This window comes from Pseudopodoces humilis, chromosome 5 (assembly GCF_049639895.1).
Source record: "Pseudopodoces humilis isolate 2021_Gansu_Grassland_sample_001 chromosome 5, ASM4963989v1, whole genome shotgun sequence".
Taxonomy (NCBI): domain Eukaryota; kingdom Metazoa; phylum Chordata; class Aves; order Passeriformes; family Paridae; genus Pseudopodoces; species Pseudopodoces humilis.
In genome coordinates, this window is record NC_142204.1 from 48,883,896 (window position 1) to 48,907,599 (window position 23,704).

Here is a 23,704-nt window from a genome sequence, read left to right on the forward strand (position 1 = left end):
TCTTCTCTCATTGCCCCTCAGCTACACAGCCACCTTTACTGAATATTTTTTTAATCATGCAAAAAAGTCTTTATTTCTCCCCAAAACACATTTGTTAATGGCATACAAGTCATTAAACCATTTAAAGTGAATTGCACCATATGGCTGTGTAAAGCTAAAAGCATAGGCAAACTACATGTAGAACAAGCCCTAAGACCAAATTCAGTAAACAAATATAAGCATCCAGCTGTAGCTGAACTTATGCCTCTGTAGGCTCTTTGTCACAGAAAAATAAATCAGATTTTCAGAAAACTTTTTATGTTTTATTGGCTGAAAAAGAAGTTTGCTCTGATTCTTGAGACATCAGCTGCAGTCCTGCATATTGAGCCATGCTTTTCACCTGTTTCAGACCTAGAAAACTTCTACACTAAAGGCCTCCAAGCCAAACAGCAGAATAAAATGGCCAAAGTGAATTATATGCCACATATTTTCATTTTAAATGAAGGCACAGATGTAGGGAAATTACCTCTGTGTCTGACTTATGACTCTCAGCTAGCATTTCCATCTGTTGGATCAGAGCCTAAACTTGTATTTCAATAGAGGCAGCAAATGCTAGACGCATATCAAGACCATATTATATTATGACATTATTATAAGGAGGATTAGAGTGCAGTATAAAGTCTTCCAGGACCGATAAAAACAGAAGTGGCAAGCCCAAGGAGGAAGTTTACTAGGTAGTTCAGATAATTGTCCTAATTTTAATTTTTCTTCCTGTATACCATCTTTACCATCTGAAACTATAAATCATATCCCCTGAGACTTAGTCCTTTGACAACCTGTAAGTTACTGGGTAAGACCTCAAGTGGGTATCTTTTTGGCTGGGCTAAGAGTAGGTTTGATCAGTAGAAAAAGCAAGAATTTTTGATCTATCAAAGTGACAGCTTGGAGACCTATGACCCTAATGACAATTTCAGTCCATTTAAGAGAAAAATTCGTGCTTGCAGAGCAAAGCCAGGAATTTTTTTTGATGGCTCTAAAAGGAGTCTGGTATGCAGAAAGTCTGATCATCAAAACCTGTTTTCTGAGACTTAAATTGTTTCCTTGCCTCAGATGTGGGTGGCAAATATCACAAGATACATAAAGAATTCAATTACCTATTAATGTTCCTTGGCATCTGTAGTGATAAAAGCATGATCTCATATACTGCAACTACTTTCTTTCAATAGCATTAGACATCATCTCTTCAGTTTAGGCTGAAGTTATTAAATACAAATTATAGCAAAAAAGTTGCTATGATTCTGTCCAAATGGTACTCAAATTATCCTTCTCTAGACGTATACAATCTCTATGTAAATTATTACAAATGGAAAATCTGAGAACCACAGAACCTTTGTGGGAGCTCTCTTGCATGGGAAAGAGGCCAAATAAGTGCTCATAACATTATATCAGCAGAGCTGTGTAGGAAATTAGTTCCTATTCCACAGTTTTTTTGAGAGTATAAATAAAAAAATGTCTCTCATTGCATTGGAACAAAACCAAGAATGTTCCAAGTGAGAAACTTGTCAGAAACAGCCTTTACCCTTTATAGAACTAACTACTCCCATGGAAGTATTCCCCTTGGTTACAGTCTTCTACTCTGACCTAGGCAAAGCAGCATCAGACACTGCTCTTTGCAACTCATGTAAATACCTTAGTACTAATGAGATGGAAATTGTTTCTCTGTGTACTCTACTGTGACCAAAAATTCTACTCCTAGTATTTGAATTCGTGCAGAAATTTTTGATTTCAAAGAACTGCTCTGTTGTCATGACAAAATAAAAAACTTTTTGCCATAAAATTTCTAAATAATCATAATTTTCAAAATTTTGCCTCTGTATATTGAAAGACCTCTGACGTAATTCACAACAAAAAAAAATAGATAAACTTATTGACTTAGATAAATTTCATGTAGCTAATAGATAAACATCAAATTTTTGATCTCTTATCAGACAGAAAATACAAGTATGTAGACACCTTTTAAAAGTATTCCTGTTTCTTTTGTCTCAGGGAACCCAGATCTGGACACAATACTTCCCATAAGGCATCAGTGTAGAGGGGAAGGATCACCTCTCTCAACCTGCAGCTCAGGATATCATATGTCTTCTTTGCCACAAAGTGCATGATCAACTTGGTGTCCACCAATACCCCCATGTTCTTTTCTGCAAAGTTGCTTTTCAGTGGTTCAGCCCCCAGCAGATAATGGTGCCTGGGGTTGGTTGTTCCTCCCCAGCTGCAGGACTCTGAAATTCCTGTCGAATTTCATGAGGTTTCTGTCAGTCCATTTCTCCAGCATGTACAGATCTCTCTAGATGGCAGTAGGACCCTCTGGTGTGTTACACCCACCTGTTTTGCATCTTCAGCGAGCTTGCTGTAGATACACTCTGCTCCATCACCCGTAATGAGGATGCTACTCTCATCTAGCAAGCCAGTTATCCCATGGAGGCACCTGAGGATCGTATCAGATTGGTCAAGCATGACTTGGCAAATCCATGATGACTATCTTTGTCCTTCATGTGCCTGGAAATGGTTTCTGGGATTAGCTACTCCATTAACCATCACAGGGACAAGAGTGAGGGTGACCAGCCTGTAGCTCCCTTGCTCCTCCTTCTCCTGATTTTTTTGAAGAGTTACATTTACTTGTCTGCCATCTTCAGGCACTTCTCCCAGCCACCATTATGAAATCAAAATTATCAATTGGTCTCACAATGGCATCATCCAGCTTTCTTGGCAGTCCTGGACATCTCCCATTAGGACCTGTAGACTTATATATGTCCAGTTTGCTTCTGTGTGCTCTGACCTCACCTTCTTCTACCAAAGGTTTTTCTTCTACCAAATGTTTTCCTTCCACTCTTTCCCACTGGTATCAGGGATTTCTGAAGGCAGGTCTTATTAGTAAAGACTGAGGTGAAGATGGCAATGCCTTTTGCATATCCCATGTCACCAGGGCCACTACCCCATTCAGCAATATGTCCACATTTCCCCTACTCTTGCTTTTGCTACTTGTGTACTCAAGGACTTTACTTTGCTGCTTTTGGCATCTTTTCTCAGATTCAACTACAAGTGAACTTTGCCTTTCATAGACATATCTTTGCATTCCAGACAATGCCTCAGTATGCCTCTCAGGCTGCCCATCCTTGCTTACACCTTCTATAAACTCCCTATTTATGTTTGAATTTTGCAAGGAGCTCCTTGTTCATTCATGAATTAAATATTTCTGGAAGCTTACTATACAATAAGCTTTTCAAAGAACAAGAAGTGCTTTACTTAGTATTTTTCTGATACCATACATTTAATTTCTTATAATTTCTAATACATTTTGAGTAGCTGTTTGAGAAGGTGTTGAGTATGTTTTTTTTCCTGAGTAAATTTACCTCTATTAGAGATTTAATAATGCAGGAACCTTTTCTGGGTTGTAACTACTGATGTTGTGACTGGGACTTAAAACCAGAGAGGGAATAAAGAATTAGCTCTCTTCTCCAGTATATAATTTCTGAGTTATATCCAATAATTAACTTAGAAACCTAAAAGTGGGGCATGTTTAGTTTCTATGCTTGGGGACCTAAGGCACATTAAGCTCTTGGAGTAGCCCCATGATTCAGAACAGGCTCCAAGCCAAGAAGCATATTGAGTAAAAAAGAAATGATAGTCAGTAAACAGCTGTCTCCTAACTTAGCTGAATCATGCATACTTGATAGAAAACATCTCTGCTTGTTGGGAAACAGGGACTCCTTCTATCGCAGTTCTTTCAAAGAACAGAGCACAGTTTATTCTTTCCTTTTAGAGGAGTTGTTTTGTTTGTTTTTTTTATTGTTTTCTCTTCTGCTCTTTATGCTCCTAAAACTGTCTACAAAGAGGACAAGTTCAAGTTCCTCTTCTGGTTGAAGGAAGCTTTAATTTTCCCAGCAAGTGTTATAACCATCAAGCTACACCACATTTTTCCACCATTTTGCTTTGCCACTGTTTCAATAACTGAAAAGTCACAGGGACAGTCAGGGAAAACAAGAGCAAGCATGACTGCAGCCTGTGTTAAGGGTTCTTTGGCTAACAAGCCCTCATTTCTAAAACTTTCAACATCTGGCCAATGTAGGCCTTGGGACTACAAAGCCACATAGACAGATCCACTCTGTCACTATTTCAGCAAACACTTTTTCTTTTCTGTACAGTGGTACTACTTTAAAAGCATAGTTAATACAACGCAGCCAAAGTCTGGCAGCTAATCCACAGCCCTAACAGATGGAAGCTGTAGTTTGATTCCCCATCATGCTGAGGAAAACTTAAGACCTTGTATTCCGACTTGGGGGAAGGTTCACTATCTATTCAGGCTTTATAGAAAAAGTGGAGCAGAACCCCTCTTCTTTCTGTATTCTTTTAAAAAGGCAATAACTGTTACCAAACTCCACAAGGTTCTCAAATCAGCCTCTATTTCATACATGGTCATAATAAACCTCTGTGTAGGGTGAAATAGTGAAGTTTAGTTTCTAGATTTTGAATGGATCAAGCATGAAACAATTATCAAAATTACTGTGTCAAGATTAACACTCAAGGTATCTGAAATCTGAGACAGTAAAAAGCAGAAGAATTAAAGTACATTGGAGAACCATGTATATGCTTACCTTGTAAGCAGATTATCAGTAATGCCTCCAGACTTACAACTTTTGATTTCTGCATCCAAATTCTCCTCTAGGTTTTTATTGGACCTGCCACAAGACATTTCACGTAACGTTCCTTTGTTTTATTCAAATGGATACAGAAAGGCAAATGTTGTTCCCTTCTTAAACTGAAATGTTTTTTTTTTAAACTAAATTAGTGTATTAAGCCTCTCTGAGGCAAGACAGACTCTTTATATTTATATCACACTTCAGATTATATTTACAAAAAAAAGATCTTAAAAGCACAATGTCATTACTTCTAACATATAAAGCACTGAGTAAACAGCAAAACTAGAAGAATATAACTGGAAGCTAGCCTCAAGTATTTGCTTGAAAAGTTTAAACAGAAGAACTGTTTATTAAACAACAGCTTTACTGGAAACAAATTTTCAGCATTGCTAAGTTATGATACCTTCCATCTGAGGATGGACATAAAAATCACCTATACAATCTACATATCTAATGTTTGGAGAAATGCAGCTACCTTTATCATTATCGTATCTGAGTGAAAAGAAAATTGTAAAACCAGGGAAGTTATCTGACTGACCATCCACTCTGTGCTGTCCACGTTCCCAGAAATGTGTATGGTAAAAGTATTAGCCTTTTCCCATCTTCTGCCTGTTGGGTTTATGAGCATTGCTGTGGGAAAGTTAGTGCTGGGATACATCATGCTCTTTCCTTACAAAATACTAATATTCAAAACAGGTATTGGATATTTCCCAGACAGTTATGATAAAGCCCAGCTCTGTGCCCTGGCATGTCAATGTTGTTCTCCTGGCAAGTTCAGAATCTTGAAGAAGAAGAGTCATACAAGATCACATTCACAGAACAGGAAATTATTTTTGCAAGGCAAATTAAAGCCATAGAAAACACAGAAAACAGTTAGAATCTTAAAATGCATTCTGTATTGATCCAGGTCTCAGAGAAAGTGTGTTCCATCAGCAGTCTGCTGGTTTGCAAAATAGATTTTATATTACTGTCTGCATTTTCTATTATATACATGAATTGTAGGCTTCATATATGAATTTGTATATAGGAAAGTTGTTAGAAGATTACTACATTCTGTCACCAAATGACACAATTGAGATATGTACAAATCACAACCAGAGCATCTCCAACTCAAGAAGTTTAGGAAAAATATAAGGAAATTATATTATTATTAACTAAGTAGTGCTGTAGCTTAGTAGGGAAAAAAAAAGAAAAATAACATGATCAAAACCATTATTATGCTATTATACTCAGAGAGATAAGGATAAGGAAAATATGCTTAAACCACACAAGATTTTCTTTCAATTCTTTTTTGTTTCCTAAAATGAAAATATGCTCCTACATCCATTCCCAAATGAAAAGCATATAATTAGGACTATGATGGTTTAATTTCTCTGCTTAATTTGGTCAAAAGTATCTATCTAGTCTTTCCAATTGCTGACATTCGACAGCATATTTACTGAACAGGAATAATCTCCTGCTTACTCCTTTGATCTTAGCCTGAGGAAGTTATGAGGCTTGATGGTATTCAAATTATAGGGTCCCAGGTACACCAACATCAGGCACTCTTAACTTCCCCTTGTCTTTCAACCCCCAAACCAGCAGGAAGTAACCACTAAACCAAACAGACTGAGAACCAGAAATGAAAAACAAAAGTTAAAACCCAACCAAACAAAATACATGCAACAGCTCCTGTTGTTCACCTCTTTTAGGGAGACACACTCTAAACACAGCAGCATTACCTGGTGGACTGTGTTCTCTCATTTTATCTAATGATACAGCTTGAGCCCACCCTCTCAGCTTTTTACTGAACTTCTTGGCCAAGGTCTGCTGCACAGATTCACCTGTAGGAGCTGTTGGCCCATAGCATACACCATGAGGCCAGTCCTAGCAGAAAAGTCAGTTTTACCTTTATCTGCTAACAGACAACAAACAGACCTGGTCTCATTTTTGCTTTGTTGCAAACATCTTTCAACGAGTGGTGTTAGACAAAACAATGAAACACTGAAAGATAAGTATCTCTGGCCTCTGGGGAAGAAAGAAAATGACCTAAGATCTACTTGAGAAAAGCTGGTATGTACAGAGAGAAAACATTAGATTCTGAAAATGAATGACAAAATTATCTATCAACTTATTCACCACCACTTCCTAGGGTAGCTATAAATTCTGTATGAATGTTTGTTACTTTTTCCAAAGATAAATATGAAACATTAAAATATTTTACGTTAGTAGTCAGTCTTTCAAATGCTTCATTTTTGTGTCATTTTGCATTATGTGCATATTATAGGTAAAATATATTTTATATAATCAGTGGCATCCCAGGCATAAGAAGTTGCAGACTGGGATCAGAGTCTAACTTTCGTTCCGCCAGCAGGCAGGTAGGTGGAGTCTAGAGCCAGCCCCTGTGGGCATGGCCCTGCCCAGGAATCCGCTGGGAATTCGGGAGCAGTCTCGGCCTGGCGGGGCTCGGCAGGACCGTGCTCGCTGCCGCCTCCCGCTCCTCCTCAAGTCAATAAACCACTGAATAACAAAATTGTCAGGGTTCGTAGGGACCTCTGGTGATCATCTAGTTCAATTTACCTGATGAGGCAGAGTCATCTAGAGAAGGTTGCATAGGAACCTGGCCAGGTAGGGTTTGAATATCTCCAGAGACTCCACGACCTCCCTGGGCAGCCTGTTCAGTGCCCTGTCATTAGTAAATTCTTCCTTACGTTGAGGTGAAACTTTTTTATGTTTTAGTTTATAGCCATTGTTTCTCGTTCTGTCACTGGGCACCGCTGAGAAGAGCCTGGTACCATCCGAAACCCGCTTTGAGCTCTTTATATGCATTAATGTCATCCCCTGTCAGTGCTCTCTAAACTGAACAGGCCCAGCTGCTGCAGCCTCTCCTCATAAAAGAGATGCTCTGGACCCCAAATGATCTCTGTGACCCTTCACTGAACCCTCTCTTTGTCTTTCTTGTTCTGAGGAGCCCAGAACTCAACACAGCGTTCCAGATGTCGCCAGACTAGGGCCGAGCAGAGGGGCAGGATCGTCTCCCTTGACCTGCTGGCCATACCCTTCCCGAGGCACTCCAGGTCACCACTGGTCCTCCTGGCCTCAAGACATTATAGCCCTCCCATTATAGCCAGAGATTTCCCCTTTTCTTATGCTCCGGGAAGCTCCACATTTGCAGTCGCCTGTACCTGCAGGCGAGAAGCCGCAGCAGCCCCGCCTTCTCCGTGACCTCCCGCCCCGCCGGGGCTGACTCAGGGCCGGGCCGGGCCGGGCGGGGCTGGGCGGGGTGGCGGGGATTGGCTGTCGGGCCGGCGGCGGCCGGCGGGGATTGGCTGTCGGGCCGGCGGCGGCCGGCGGGGATTGGCTGCCGCGCGGCCTTTGTTCGGCTGCAGCCACTGCCGCAGGGCAGCGGAAGTTTGAGCGTCGCGGAGCGCGCGAGCCGTGACTCCTCCGTGGGAGCTGCCTCACAGCTGGACCCGCCCCGCCATGAACCTGGAGAATAAAGTGAAGAAGGTAAGGGGGGCTCCGGGTTGTCTGCCGCGCACGCCGGTGTCCGCACTCTGGGGAGCGGCGCACCCGCCTCGTCGCTGCAGCCCCCGCGGGGACTGCCCCGGGATCCCCCGGCTGCTGGGATCAGCTTTTGCCGGCGCCCCGCGCTCCCCGGCCGGGCCCCGTGGCGGAGGTGGGAGGCAGAGGAGAGCTGTCTGCCGGGTACCCCCCGAGCTGGGCTGCCTCGCTGCTCCCGGACCGTAGCTAGTCGCCGCAGCTGGTTCCCCTGGCGGGGTCATGCTGTCATGCAAGTAAAACATGTGTTCGGTCCCCCCCAGTAAAAGCCTGAGATCTGATGGTTGTTTCTATGTACGTGCGCTGTGTATGTTCGTATGAAATTTAAATCACAAACAGCCAAGTCGCTGTTTGTGGTTATGTTAGTGATTAATTTCAGACTTGTGATGTGACTGACTCCTTACAAGTGTGTTATCAGCGTTCTTATGGCTTACCCCCTTGAACGAGAAGCCTGAATTTGAATTTGCATTCTTTTTAAAGGTATATTGACTAATTAGTTGTGTTAAACTGTCAAGAAACAAAAGGTAAGTAAAAGAAAGCAATAGGTAATCCAATTGTATTCAATCTCTTTCAAAAACTCACTATTTAGAACTTCTATGTAAGACTGGCTTCAGGTAGGAGGCTTGTGTAAGTCTTTGCTTCTAGTTCTTTCACAAATTAAGTATAGTGCTAGAGCACTGACCTTTTTTTAAAAATAAAAGCTTATTTGTATCTCTTTTGTTACTATTTGATAAGGTGAAAAGGAGCTTTTTATGTGAATATGGGTTAAATCTATACATAACAGCCTTCACTGATACCTGAAAAGTAGTCTTTTGAAATGCACGTTGTATGAATGTGTGTGGGGTTTACTCCTGAATTATTTTATTTAAAGGTAGCAACTTGTTTTAAAATACACATATACACTTTTGTGTACCTGTGTGCTTTTCCAGCTTGCAGACTACAATCTGACTTGGGGGTGGAAGTAGTTTTGTGTGTGGTGTGGAAGACTACCTGTTGAGGCTGAATCCTAGCAATGCCTTGAGGTGCAGCTTGCTTCAAGTGATGTCACCATGTGATAGTGTCACTTGGGTGAGGATCCTGCTTTGGAGGAGCTGCCTATCTCAAGCCCCAGTCATTAGGCCATCAGCATATAGAGTAGCTAAATACTGTCATTGTGTTTAGAAGCTAGTTGAGTGCACAGGGTCGTTCCCCTTGTATGACTCCTTGATACAATGAAAATAAGATTTTTAAGTAGATTTGCTTTTATTTTCTAAGCACACTTTAAAACTTGATGGCATCACAGAGCTTGTTCGCTGGAAGTTTTTGAACTCCAGGAGGTGAGAGATGCATTTTTGTGGAAGATAGTGCATTCTAATTCAGAATTTATTCATCTGAAGAGAAAATAAACATGGGGTGTAAAATGACTGATAAAATTCTGCAGATAATGGAGTCTTGGTTTGAGTGAACTTGCAGTTGCGAAACATCTGCTTTAAATTGAACTGTAGTTATTGGGTAGTTGTGTGTGTTTTAAATTTATTTGACTATTATTTGATCATCTTTTACTTTTCTTCATCAACTTTGAAGATTCATGAAGACTTTTCTGAATCTGCTTAGATAGACACAGAAGCTATTGCCACAAAAGAAACCAGCAAAGCTGCATTTAGTGAAAGTAATATTTCTATTCTGATCTGCTTTACTGTTAATATACAAAGATGTCTGTGATTTGAAAAACTTCAAATATTCTCTGTTTCTACTATATGTATATTCAGAAAACTAATTCTGTTATTGTGCTGTTCCCTCTCCCCTGCTCACATTTTATGCTCTTCTTCTTTCTGTCTGTAACTTGGGTGAAGCTTATTTTCCAAGAGAACAGAAGAGGCTCTGTGAATGTACAGGGAGAACTGGGAAGCTTTGCTAGGTACCAGCGAGTTTGGTACAAAATCCTTTTTTGATTATCAAGATTTATTTAATCAAAACTTCTTGGATTTTGTACACTGAACAGAGTAACAGTTCATGTCAACTCTGGAGTAACTTTGTGTCTTCCTTTTCTGTCCTTTAATTCCAATTCTCAACCTGTTTATTATCTTTTTGCTTCTGTCCTTTTTTCCAACTTCCTTCTTTGTTGAAGGGTGGAAGAAAATTCTGAGAAGTTTCAAATCAAAGTTATTAAAACCAGTGAACTACTTGGCTTTTAGAAAAAACTTGTCCTGGGGTGGAGATGCCTGTGTCTGATTTTAGTCCATCAGCAGCAATGGATTGCTCAACCACAACCACATGCTGTAGTTCTCACCTGTCTGTCTTGCAGCCTGAAGTGAAAATAGTTTGAGTTCTCTTACAAAATGTACTTTGTACTTTATGTAACCTTTTATTTTGTAGTGACTTGTACATATTTATTGCCTGGGGAATAACCTGGTAAACATCACAGGCTGTTGAGTGGATAACCTGCCTGTTGGGAGGAAGTTCTTAGAACACTGGACAGAAAAAAGCAGGAATTGTCATGTTGTCCCCAGATCAGTAATTCCATTGCATTTTTGAACTCTGAGTTTAGATGTTGGCTGTTGTGTAGCCCTGGTGTTCAGCAGAGCAGAAGGAAATGAATGCCTGTTGGAGCAGCATGCCATGTGGAGGCTCAGACACTCAGCTGGTGCTGTAGAAAAGCTTCTTCCCCTACCTACAACTGCTAGTTTATAACTGTACTGGGTAATATATTGGGATGTTTTCTGTTTCTGGAAAATTCGATAGATGAAGTTTCCAAGGTGGCATTCCTAAGATTTCTCTAAGTGTCAGTAATCCATGAGTCTATTCTTCAGTTTTGAGTTTCTGTATAGTCTCTTTGGAAAGCTGCTACATACATTTATATCTATATGCCTGGGTTTGTATGAAGAAAAAAAGCACCCAGAGAAAGTTTGTTTTCAGTGTTGATACCAGGTTTGGTGGGTTTTCTTTCTCCAAATGTAACAGTTGTAGCACAGTCTGTCTGACTGGAATTGCTTCCCTCCACTGCAAGACCACTAGGGCTCCAACAATGTACTTCAGCAGGAAAAACTACTGCCCCATCTGCCACAATTGCTAACTTTTCATCCTTTTGGCAGTGGATACCTTGCATATTTGCTGCCCATGACAGAAAAGCAACAGTCCTGTTTAACGTACCCTTCTTAAGGAATACTAAGGGCACAATTGCTTTGGCTCAGACTTTTAATTTAGCTATTGTTTGGTTTCTTTCATGTGTTTTAAAACTCATCTTGCTATCTTAACTAGTGGCCAAAGGAATCAGTACTGCCATGCAGCCAGATGTCTTACTTGGTGTGAATCTTGGGCTCTGGACAACCGCAGCCTGACAGAAACAGAAATTTCAGCACTTTCTATACTGAGCAACATACATGCAGAGTATATGCAAATGTGTGGAATAACATGTAAATTTTTTAGTCAGTTCATCATGTTTTTTAAAGCTATTAAATAGCTGGCAAACATCTAGACAGTGAATAGTGTCTTTTTGGCTGCATGTGAATGCTGAGACTTTCCTGGTCTGTTACAATTTTACTTTCAAGAGGATGGGGAGTTTAGGGGAAACTGTACAATTTTCTTTTTCTCAGGAGGAATTGGATTTGCCATTGCATTTGAGGCTCTTGAAGGTGGTGTTTGTAGTAAACGTTTGCACAACAGAGCTGAAGGGTAAAAACAGTAGCTACAGCTTGAGAAGTACTTGTGAAAAAAACAGACCACTGTTTCTCCCAAATACAATATATGCTGTGTTCTCAAATCTTTTCTTTGAGGCTATGGGGAAAATGAAGATTTAATGCTTTGTGTTGAATACTGTAGCAGAACTTTGTTTCAACAGCCTGGATTCCTGCCCTGTCTGCCACCTCTGTGAACTTGGTAAAATGAATCAGTAGGTCACGGTCCTGCTTTTCAGTCCTGCTGGCAGCATGGTCTCATGCTTCACTAGAGAAAATAATCTGGCAGTGAGTCCATTCTATATAGACTTTCACAGTATAATACTTGCTTTATAAAAAGAACTTTGCCTGTGGTGGAGAAGGGTCAGGGCAGTTTGGGGGAAAGAGGTGCAACTTCTCTAATGTGGAATTTGTGTGTGGTTGTTTTTCAATGGTGTGAGACTTAGCAATGTCTAAATCACTCAGTGTTTGGTTTTCCAACTAACAGGAGAAACCTAATCAACAATTGTTGATCTTTGATAAATGAATGGTGAATAAAGTATGTACAGGAGCAAAGTCAACTTTTCTGTGTTTTGCAAAGCATGATTTAATGTCTGCTGGGCTGCACTTCCTGTTGAGGTCACTGTTTGTTTTGGTGTTACTGCTATGGAAACCCATTATAGCAGATCTTTTTTGCTGTTTCATGCATATAGTAAGATCAAGGAAATGTACTTTTATTCAGTGGTGAGTTTTGCCTGCAAGTGGAAGAATGAAAACATATTTGTAGGCATGAGAGGAACTACTTCAGGTTTGTTCACAAGGAAACTAAGTAACTGCTTCCTGCATATGCCATGGGGTTTGAGGGGTTTTTCTCCCATCAAAGTTTAAAAAAAAACCAACAAACCATGTGAATAGTGTTTTGGAGCATCTGTCTGAATCCACACCTCTAGTTATTTTTTGTCTGGCATCCCTGGATAGAAGCTTGGCAAAATATGGCAAGGCTAAATTTAACATTTTGACTGTTTTGGGGTTTTTTTTCCCTATGGCAAAAGTACTCCCCAGGTGTCTGACGATAAAATATCATGAAATGGCTGAATAACAAGTCAAGAAACTCTTTAAATTCAGGACTCCATGACTTTTTAAGATCAGATGAAACTTTCTTGGATAGGGTATAATTATAAGCCAAGTATTTTACAGCAAGAAGGAAAATTAACTTAGTTTGAGTTACAGTGTTCTGTCATAAAACACAGATCTGCTTCTGCAGTTGTTCCTGTAAAAAAAGAAAGAAATGTTTCTATTTTCCTCTAAGTAACTAATAGTAATGGTGAGTAGCAATTGTTAATGAAATTTATTGGTAAAAGTTGCTTAAAATTACCTTTTTTACTTAAAGTATACTGAACGTGTCATGCCAATTACTGTCTTCTTCCTGGCAGATACGAAGTTTACAGTTTATAAGGGTGTAGATTTAAATATCTATAATGTAGTGTATTTTAAAATTGTATTTTATAGTCTAAATAGACATGCATGTTTCATTTATATAGAACTAATTCTTATGTGTATGGGTTGTGTATATATATATATAGATGCATTTTTTTTATAGGAGTGTATATGTACAACCCTCCCTAATATGTAGCTGTTGCTGATGATCAAAGTTGGTGTGGTTCTTTTAGGTCCTGGAGACCTTCAGGAAGAGCAGGGCTGTTAAGATGAAAGCATGTCACACCTGTTAGCTACTGTCCTAAACTTGGTCAAATGAGCAGGTCAGGGGAGTAAGGAGGCTTCTGTTGTGACTTTTCCAGAATGCACCAGACCTAACTGCACTCCTGGACTGCTGTGTGTTTCTGGTTTTGTTGGGGGCGTTTTGGTTGTTTTTAAAGACTGCCTATCTCTTTATTTGTGCTTTGTTTTCAGTCTGAGGTTGTCTAGCTACAGCTTTTAAAAGCAGAAAAAAGCAGGCACTTTCCTGCATGACAAAAAATTAATGTGTAGGTGTGGAGGTCTGCTTCTCAAATCCTAGGTGCTAATGTTAGCAGACACAACTGGGTAAGAGTGCTGATGTCAAAACAAAATACATGGAGTATTGTGAAAATGCTTCTGCAGTACTGGAGGATGGATAGTGTTGTATCGGAGATTTACAGATAGTGTTATAGTGAGTGTCAGCTGCATTCAAACGTAGCTAGTGTAATGCGGGACTTTGTGAATAAACAACACTTGTTTTCTATCCAACTGAGCTATCTTTAATATTTGTTAGTCTTTTGAAGGTACACTATGTAGCAGTGTCTTAAATATTTAAATTCTGAGCTATTTGATGTTTAGTAGAAGATACCACAATAAAATAAATTCCTGAGACTCGTATGGTCAGGCTACTGCAGCTACTTGATTTATTCCTCTGCCTGTCCTGCCTAAATATTTTTCTTGGATGCAACCACTTTTTGGCATCCTTTTTTTTTGTGCAAAATGGACTTCTATATCCAGACTTCTTAATTCCAGTCAACCTTAATTCTTAATTCCAGTCAACTTTTCCCCAAATCAAGATGCATATTAAAAAAACCCAGAGTCACACTTGCCATCAATTTTAATAGACATGTTAAAAAGAAATATAAAGTGGTTTGTGGGATACTGCTCTTTCTTACAGATCTGTTTTTTTTTTTTCCTTCTCATACAGTGTATGTCAAAGTTTATAAGAGCATTGTCCAGATATTCATATGTCTTTTGGAGTGGTTTGTTCTTTTTTTCATTCTGAAATCAAAAGAAGTATCATTCTTCTTCTGTTTTTAAAGTTTAAATGCTGTAGCCTATTTTAATTTTCTATTTGTTGTGTTTCCCTGCTAAAGAGGACTTTTGATGGTACACAATATAGTGAGACAAGATCAGGTCTCAGCAATAGAGCATGCACAGCAATGAGATTTCTCATGTTTTTTGGGGTTTTTTTTTGGTTTGTCCTTCCTGGTTTACCTTCCCTTCTTTGAAAGTGCCATCACATTAAGATGTACTAGAAATCTGCTCTGCTCTGCAGATGCTTTCCCACTCAAACATCCAAATAGATCAGTAGTTAACTAATCTTCAAACCAGAACATTCCTAGGATTTTATGGTAAATCCAAGAATAGCTTTAGCATGGATCGCTTCAATTCTGTGCTTGGAGCACTGAAGAGCATAGGAGAGAGATCTGCAAAAAGGATAGTGAAGAGGATTTAGTTTTAATCTGAGGCTCACTGATACTTGTTGCAGTCCATTAACCACAGCATTCTCACTGTATAGCCACATCCTTTCAAATTCCAGAGGGATCTGTAACATTTGGAAGGGTTTTTGATCTTTTGCAGAGGCTCAGTACCAGCACTGTGTCTTACTGCCTGTGGCAGGGTGAAGTTCACCTGTCTGGTGGTACAGGAGTCCTTTTGGGATGACAAAGGAAAAGAAGCTGAGGCCTGAGTTAATTCTGGTTTCCTGGTGGCACTGAGGAAATAAGAAATGTTCAATAAACTTAAGAATAAATCCTTCTGATAAGCCAGATTTGAACTATTTCATAGGAACTGCTGTTTCTCTTACACTTCTGAACAAACTCTTAGACACTTGAATATTATCATTTGGGTTTTTAAGATGATGGTAAGTGTCTATGCATGACTCCTCACTGTAAAGTCAGCCAGCTTTTGTCACTAGATTCCAGTGTGAATTGAAATGGGGAAATCTTTCATTAATTATCACTTGGCTATAACCACTTAAAGCTTTTTGCCCTTGGGTACTGTGTAATCTTGAAAACAGCATGCAACAGATGATCTCAGTCACAGTTATATCATCTTCTGAACTCAGGCTATTTAAATCAGTACTGGGTATGTTGGTAATACCAGATGGGTTTGGTTAGCTTTTGCTGTAAAATGAAATTTAATGGTGGTAGACAGACAGGAACCTTCTTCTGGCAGTATTTCAGCTGACCTATCTGTACCATTTCTCCCATAACTCCATTTATGGGGAAAATGGGTTCCCTGCTGTTCTTAGGCACACGTTACCTCTCCAATGCTCAGCCTGCTCTGTATCTCTGGGTGCTTCTGCTTGGAGCTGGCCATCTTCTGCAGAAGACATGGGGACAGATATGGGTAGCAGTAAAGAAACACTACAGTGCAGTTTTAGACTTTGTGAATTTCCTAAACTACAGCTGAATTGGCTGCTGAAGAAGACAGTAATTTCTGAGGCTGATGCTTTCTTATATTTGAAGGATGTCCTGTTACAGGACTCTGGAGAAATATGTGTAATGTACTGACTTCTGGATAACAATAGCCTGCAGTGCTTTTGAGTTTTGCTATTTTATATCTTAATTTTTGGCAAGCAGCCATGTAGATTCTCTGTCAGAACAAAGGCTGAGGCTGTGTGTGTATCTAGAATCACATCTATTTTGGTTTTTTTTTGTGTGCCTTTCAGTCTTGAGCCTAAACCTTTTCCATAAGATGCCCAGACATTGTGTATAGGACAGTAATTCCCTTCTTTCTGTTTCACAGAAAACTAAAAAAAACTGTTTCAAAACAAGTCTCTGTAATTTTCTAATTCAATTTGTCTTGAGCTGCACAAGCATTTACATAGTGACGTGCTCTTTATTTCTGGGGAGGGAATGTAGAATGCTGAATTTCTGAAGAAGTCTGCACTAAGACTGCTGGCTGTGAAAGTACACGTAGACTAGCTGGTTGTTGTCCCTGGAGGGAGAGTATGTTCTGGGTGGAGCATTTAGATAGCACATATTTCCTCTCCTTAATTTGTTTCTGAAGAGGTGGGGTTTTTTTTTAGCTTAAAAAAAAAACTTAAATGTTAGGAGGCTTGGAAATGATAGTTAAAATGGTTTTTGCAATTTTTTAAAAATATTTCTTGCTTGGATTTCAGATTCTGTTTTGGGAATTCTTGAAATGTCAAGCTTATTTCTCTGTAGTATAAAAGAGTACTCTCTAAACAAGTGATCCTATGTTTCTAAATCTTCTAATTACAATACTAATGAGTTTATCATTATTTCCCTTTCTTCTCATTCCACTCTTTTTGAAGGAAGGGAGAACCTGAGCATAAAGAAGCAATGCCAGTTTTTAACTGAAGTAGCAGCAAGAGAGAATGGGTTAATGTTATCTTTGTTTGGGGTGAGGGGGGAGGTCAGGATTTTGTGGGAATTTAGTTTGTTTATTAGGGCAGTGCAATCATATTTTAACAACTTTTTGGAGAGGATGATTTTAAAAACAGGACAAACAACACCAAATAAAAAACAACCTGTCTTTCCCTCCTCCTCCCCCCCCCCAAAAAAAAATAAAAAAGTTGGTTTGTGCTGCTTTAGCCTCTTTTTTTTCGCTTTAGAAAACATCCTGGTCAGCATCTTGGTGTGTGAACTGGGAAGAGTGCTCAGTTTTCTTGTGATTCGTGGTGTGGGGGTGTGTGTTGGTGTGGGGGTGTGTGTACATATGGGAGATGTCTGGAAGACTCCTACAAATGCCCATCTTCAGTGAAGAACTTTTATTAAGCAGTTAGCTTATCAGAAGTATAGCTGATGAAGAACCTAATCTTTAAAGTTATGCTTATTTTACGTATCTACTGGTAGGCTTTAGGTTGGCACATATAACATGAACTTCTTGAGCCCTTAGCTTGATGAAGATGTCACCGTGATCACAGCCAGCTTGTGTTTCATCTTCCAGATATGGAAGAAATGATGTGTCCTGTCCATCCCTGTAGTAGTTTAATAGCTGCTAGCATACCTCTTTTCTCTAAATAGATCATCACAGTCTTCAGGGAAGTTTTCCTGAGGGATGTGTGATGACTGTTGAGGCAATGATCCTTTAAATTATAAAGTAGCTGAAAACATGGTGTTCCCTGCATTTTACTGTGTGTTTTGTATTAAACAAGTGGTTTGTGAATAGTCTGTTCTTTATTTTGGACAGAAGCAAGTTGAAAGTTGACCTGGTATATATCCTTGTACATACAACAATAGTAGTATGATTTCTCTCAGTAAAATGGCCAACTTAATAATAAAAATGTATCACCACATCTAATTAACTTGGGCATTGTGTTGTTGCCAGAACTAAAATTAGTAGCAGAACTTGTCAGTAAAAGCTCAACTGAAGGTGAGCTGTTTCTACCTACAGATAGTTTTAAGTGCCCCTCCTGCATCAGGGTGTGGGAATGCGTTCCTCTCTGCATGTTGGTCATGAGCCTGCATACCCAGCTGTGGCCACATTTCCATGGTCCTTCATCTGTCTGATTTGAGAGACATATCCCTCAAAGGTTTAAAGTGCTGGAGTGAGACATTTTTATTTTACTGTGTTACATGAATGTGTAAGTTGTTGTGCTTCATATTTGTTTTTCACCTCAAATTTCAAGTGGCTGTTACTAGGTTAAACTTGCTGATGTGCTGATACATTGTGTGAATACCTTTACTCTGCACTGTTTTCTGTATTCTCTGATATTTCCTCTGCATTGTGAATTGATCATCCATCCTTTTGAAACTCTTTGCATATTGCTTCTGGTCATTGATTTTGCTAACTGTGCTGTTTCTCTTTCCCCTAAGAAAGTAAGCTGGTATGAGTCCAACTGAAATGTAATTGTAAAGGGTATATGCTACTCTCAGTCATTATCAGAGTAGCCTCAAATATACTTGGAAATATTAGACAAACTTAATTGTTTCCTTTATTCTAGGTTAGTGCATATAAATGTGGGGTCTGTTTATTTCTTGATCTCTTGTATTTTGCCTAGCCATATACTGTGAATCACTTTGTCCAGACAGCTGGATTAAATGGCCTTTGACTTGAGGTCTTCTGGCCTCACTTGATCTCATTTCACAGCCTCATCAAGGCTATCTCTGCCTGCTTAGCTCAACTCTGTGTACAGGCTTGTGTGGACACTGCTGCTTATATAGATACAATAGGAAGGTGAGTGGGCCCCAAAATGATGTCCTTACATCAGCTTAGTCAAATGCTTAATCTTTTGTTTTAGCTGTTGATTGTAGATTATAAAGGCATCAGTGGGATCATTCATGCAACATAATTCTTGAAGCTGACTGTAGTCATCTTTCTCTGTACACAGATGGGCTTGGGCCATGAGGAAGGATTTGGTGCCCCCTGCTTAAAATGCAAGGAAAAGTGTGAAGGATTTGAGCTTCATTACTGGAGGTAAGTAGCACCAAATGTATCCTAAGCTGTGACTCAGCACTGCAGACCTTGACGTATGTATGCAAATGTAAAAAATAATTAAGTAACCTTTTTGTTCTCTCTCTCAGTTAAACTATTAAGATATTTTTAAAAAGCTGACACGATTCAGGGCCAGAACTTTTCAGTTGCATTACAGTGTAGTATCTAATCACCTGTGAACATACATTTCGTCTGCCCTGAAGTGAGTGGTAGTACTTCTACTGTAGCATTTGCTTTAGCTGACTAAACAATTGAAATAGATTTGTAAAAATATGTAAAATTGTAATACAGGAAGAGACATGGTAGGGAAGAAGTGTGTTTTATCTCTGTAATAAAATGCTTTTTCAACTCCTGACCAAATACGTAAGCTTTGATCTGAGATGCTAGGTAAAATTATTTTGAAAATATTTGAAACTTTGAATATATCTACAGCTTACTTAGATGGGGAAGAGGTGTCACTTCTGTGTGTGTCACACAAATTCAGTTAGGTTGGATAATACTGAGCTTTGGACGGTGTACTGTTCCTAAATCAGTGAGTTGATGATAGCAGTAAATAGTCTGTCATTACTGATGCAGAAACTTTGTATTGCATGAAGACCTTTCTTGTTTTACTGAAACAAGATGTATATATCTATATTAATGTGTTTATGTATCTTTGGCCCAGTTCATTCATAATATTGGTGATTAATTAGGGTGTACCTTAAAATGTAGCTTAGTAATTCTGATTTTTTAGAAAAAAGGTCCCTCTCAAAGGGAAAAGAACAGAAAAATAGTAGCATTAGCGCATGCTATTAGTGAAAATTCTTGCATTTAACCAGTGCTAACTAGCTACAGTGAAAATTGCATTTGCAGTAGAATTTTATTTTGTTCTGTTTTATAAGGTAGCTTCTGTATCCCAGCCATAGTGGCATCAGGTGCTGATAAGGCCTAGAAGATTTTACATTGTTGCCCAAATATTTGACTGCAGATGAGACTGTTTAGAAAATAATTGGGCAAATAAAAACAAAACACAGCAAAAGCTTGTTATAAGTTGATACATAATCATAATAATTCAATATAAACATTCATAATAATTCTATATAAAGCTATATTCTTATCTGTAATATGTAGCTATTGAAACAACTTTAAAATAATGACATGGATCAAGAAATGGTAATGCAGTAGTAAGTAAATGTGATCATCTAAAGATAAAAGAAATAATTTATGGAAAGACTTCTTCAATATGCATCACTGAGGGGTCGTGTGTAGAAGTAATAGTAAAATAAAACAGAATAAATGTAAGTAATGCAATAAAAGAATTTTAAAAAGTGCAAGTGTCAATAGTGTTTATCCATGGTTAGATGAGAAATGATATTACTTACTGCTTGAAAGCTCTTTTGTTCATAGTCATGGTGCCAGATGGGGAAATTACAAGTGAAGGAGGAAAAGGTCCATTTAATCCATATAGCTTTCTCTCTTTTTCTTTTTTTTTTTAACTTTCTTAATTGCCAATGTTACATGTTTTAACTGCTAGATTATTCTTTATCATAAAATAATTTGGAATAAAAAGAAATAAAATGGCTGAAGTGGTTTAGTCACATCGTAGTGTGATTGCAAAGTTGTCTGCTTTGTCTGTAAAAGGTGTCTACTTCTCTGTGGGTATTGGGGTTTTCTGCCTGTATTTTTCTTTATCCATATTGCATATTCTGTATCTTCCTGTGATTAGGGGCTCATTGTGCTAAGTCCTGAATACACAGGTCATCAGAACACTTTCTCCTAGAAAGTAAGAGTTTGTAGACAGCACTGGATTAAAGAGCAAGTAATAAAAAAGATGTAAAAACAGTGACTATTTAGCTAATATTTAATTTGGAAATTGAGTCCATATAGGATATACCAGATAAATAACGTGGCTGGAAGTAGTCTGAGAAGCTTCATCTAAGTGTCAGACAAATGTGGTGCATACTTCTGAAACAGTCAAAAAGTTAGCAATTGAAAGAATTCAAGAATGGGTTGGAAAATAGCTGTTTCTCCAGTAGAGCTGCTACTGGGGGCAGTAAGAGTGTGAAACTGAAGTATTAATTCAGTTCTGTGTAAATAGTTTTCAAAGGAAAAAAATATATTAATATGCTTTGCATGATGCATATCTTTTAGTGGTCTAACACTTAAAAGGAAAGTGATGCATCCCAAATATCTATTTACTTAGTTGTTAGCCTTTAAATCTGAAACTCTCTTTGAAATAAGAACAAACTGTAGCAAAAGTGGACAGTATATTGCCTTTATAACATTAATAATCAAAATCAATTCAAGTTTATTTCATTGCTACTCATCCGTAAAAGGCAAGACTTGAAGTAAGAATTGTAACTAGTGAAACAGTTACACATTGGGAGAATCATTATGGGTAGGGATTGACCCCAGTCAGTAAACACCAACACAGACAGCAGGGTGGGACACAAAAAAAGGAGAAACAAAAGTGAGGCAATTCATAGGTTTAAATAGTTTAATAGGTGAGGTGGTGGGTAAGAGATGCAAAGGGAATCACCACCAGCACACTGATGCCCAGCTAGTCTCCAAGCAGTAACTACTTAAGAAGTCAGAAACCCCGATTTCTTCATCCTCTATTTCTGTTTTATTGGTTAACATGACATTATATAGCATTTAACCCCCACTGACCAATTTGAGTCAACTGTGCCCCTTCCCAGCCTCTCTACTTGCTGGAGCGGCAGCAGAGTTCAAAAACGGGGAAGCCTTGACTGTGTGCCAGTAGTGCCCAGTAACAGCAAGTCCTGTCAAGGCTGTTTTAGCTACAAATCCAAAGCACAGCTCCGTAAGGGTGTTGTGAAGACAGTGACCTCCACAGGAGGCAGCTGCAGCCCAGCAAGCCGGGCAGTAGCGGCCGCGTGTGCCGGGCGTGGTTCTGCTGCAGGCTGTGCAAAGCTGACACTGCCCTCTCCTGGGGACAGCCCAGGAGCTCCAGCACATCGTGCAGCTCTTGGTCTGATACAGGAAAACGCTGTTCCTCAAGAAGACAACACGTAATTCTGTTTTGTATTTCCATACAAAAGAGCCTCAGTTCTTCCTCTGGGGAGTCAGATTGTAAAGTGCACAAAAAACCCAAGTGTACCTATCTAGTACTAAGGCTTTACAAGGAGCTGCTACACACTTCTTCTCTAAGCTTGGAGTATATCTCTTCTGAGGTGGCACATACAGTTTTATGACATTTGTGCTGTAAATCTTCACACAGTGTGTGGGCAGTTTTTATAGGTGCAGAACTGTAAATTGAGGCTAGTATAGAAATGGTGGTAAACCAAGCCTTCAGTAAAATTTATTTCTAAATTTAGAAGTTGTGGTAGCCTCAGTGTTGTGAGCTGAATGCAAAATTAATAAAATGAGAGATGTAGTCTACAATGATAGTTGAATGGTTAACAATTATCTGGTTTATCTTAGTGTATTAATAGCTTTTGTTTTTAAAATTGTCCTTAGAATCATGCTTCTGCCCAAGTGTAACGGCAGCAGAAGGTGCAAAACAGCTCTCACACGTGCCCAATGGGTCGGGCTGTATGTAAGAGATTCCTACTCGGTTAGTTACATATTGCTCTTTGGGAACGTTCCCCACTAGAGGGAACTATGGGACATGAGTAAGAAGTCGCTAAAAACAGGAGGAAAGGTTCTGATTTATCTTGGTTGCGTATATACCAGAGAGTGTAACTGTCCCTGATGTGACTTGCTAAGGTGTTAAAAAAACTTCTGCAAAAAAAGAATCTTAGGTTTGGAAATGATCTTTTTCAGCATATGGCTTCTCTGCACAGATAGAGTACGTGGAAGGCAGGGTGAGCCTTAAGTTTGCTTTAAGATTTTCTGATAATACAGCTGGCAGGGAAGCATTGAGATGCAATTCAAAGCAGTTGCAATTAGTTATAGCTGCACTAATAGCAAGAAAACATAACAGAAGTAATCACAAAATCTTATACTTGGATGAAGAAGCAAAGTGCCTTCTCAGTCATTTGACTGATGACGCAAAGCTGGGAGAAGTGGCCAATACGCCAGAGTGCTGTGCAGCCCTTCAGAAGGGTCTTGACAGGTTGGAGAGATGGGCAGAGGCGAACCAGCTGAAATTCAACAAAGGCAAATGCAGGGTCCTGCACCTGGGGAAGAATAACCCCAAGCACCAGCACTGGCTGGAGGCTGACCTGGTGGAAGGCAGCACTGTGGAGAAAGCCCTGGGGATCCTGTGGAAAACAACCTGTCCCTGAGCCAGCAGTGGGCCCTGGGAGTCAAGGCCAGTGGTATTCTGAGGTGCATTCTGTATATGGAGTGCTGTGTCCTGTTCTGTGCTCCTCAGTACAAGAGAGACATGGAGCTCCTGGAGTGGGTTCAGTGGAGGACAGCAAAGATGATTAAGGGAGTGGAGGGACTTCCTTTCTTAAGAGGAAAGGCTGAGGAAGCTGGGCTTGTTCAGCCTTGAGAAGAGATAATTGGGTGAGGACCCCATCATTGTCTATCAGTATCTGAAGGGAGGGTGTCAAAAGGATGGAGCCCAGCTCTGCTTGGTGAGGCCAAGCAATAGGACAAATGACAACAGCAGAAACTGATGCACAGGAAATTCTACCTGAATATGAGGAAGAACTTCTTTACTCTGCAGGTGACTGAGCACTGGAACAGATTGCTCAGAGAGGCTGTGCAATCTCCCTCACTGGAGATCTTCAAGAACATCTGGATTTCTGTAATAGGGAG

At 39.5% G+C, this 23,704-nt stretch overlaps 1 protein-coding gene across 3 annotated transcripts in view; it reads left to right on the forward strand.

Annotated features, from left to right (window-relative positions):
• Positions 1 to 8,043: 8,043 nt before the first annotated feature.
• Positions 8,044 to 23,704, forward strand: part of TES (testin LIM domain protein) — a 30,181-nt gene continuing 14,520 nt past the window's right edge. The window contains exons 1-2 of one of the 3 annotated variants that reach the window (XM_005519251.3): positions 8,044 to 8,165; positions 18,891 to 18,976. In XM_005519251.3, coding sequence (XP_005519308.1) covers positions 8,139 to 8,165; positions 18,891 to 18,976 — 113 coding nt within the window. In that variant the 5' untranslated portion in view covers positions 8,044 to 8,138. Of the gene's footprint in view, positions 8,166 to 8,313; positions 8,335 to 8,490; positions 8,511 to 18,890; positions 18,977 to 23,704 lie in introns of those variants that run through there. The other 2 variants (XM_088055811.1, XM_088055810.1) reach the window with 2 other exon arrangements.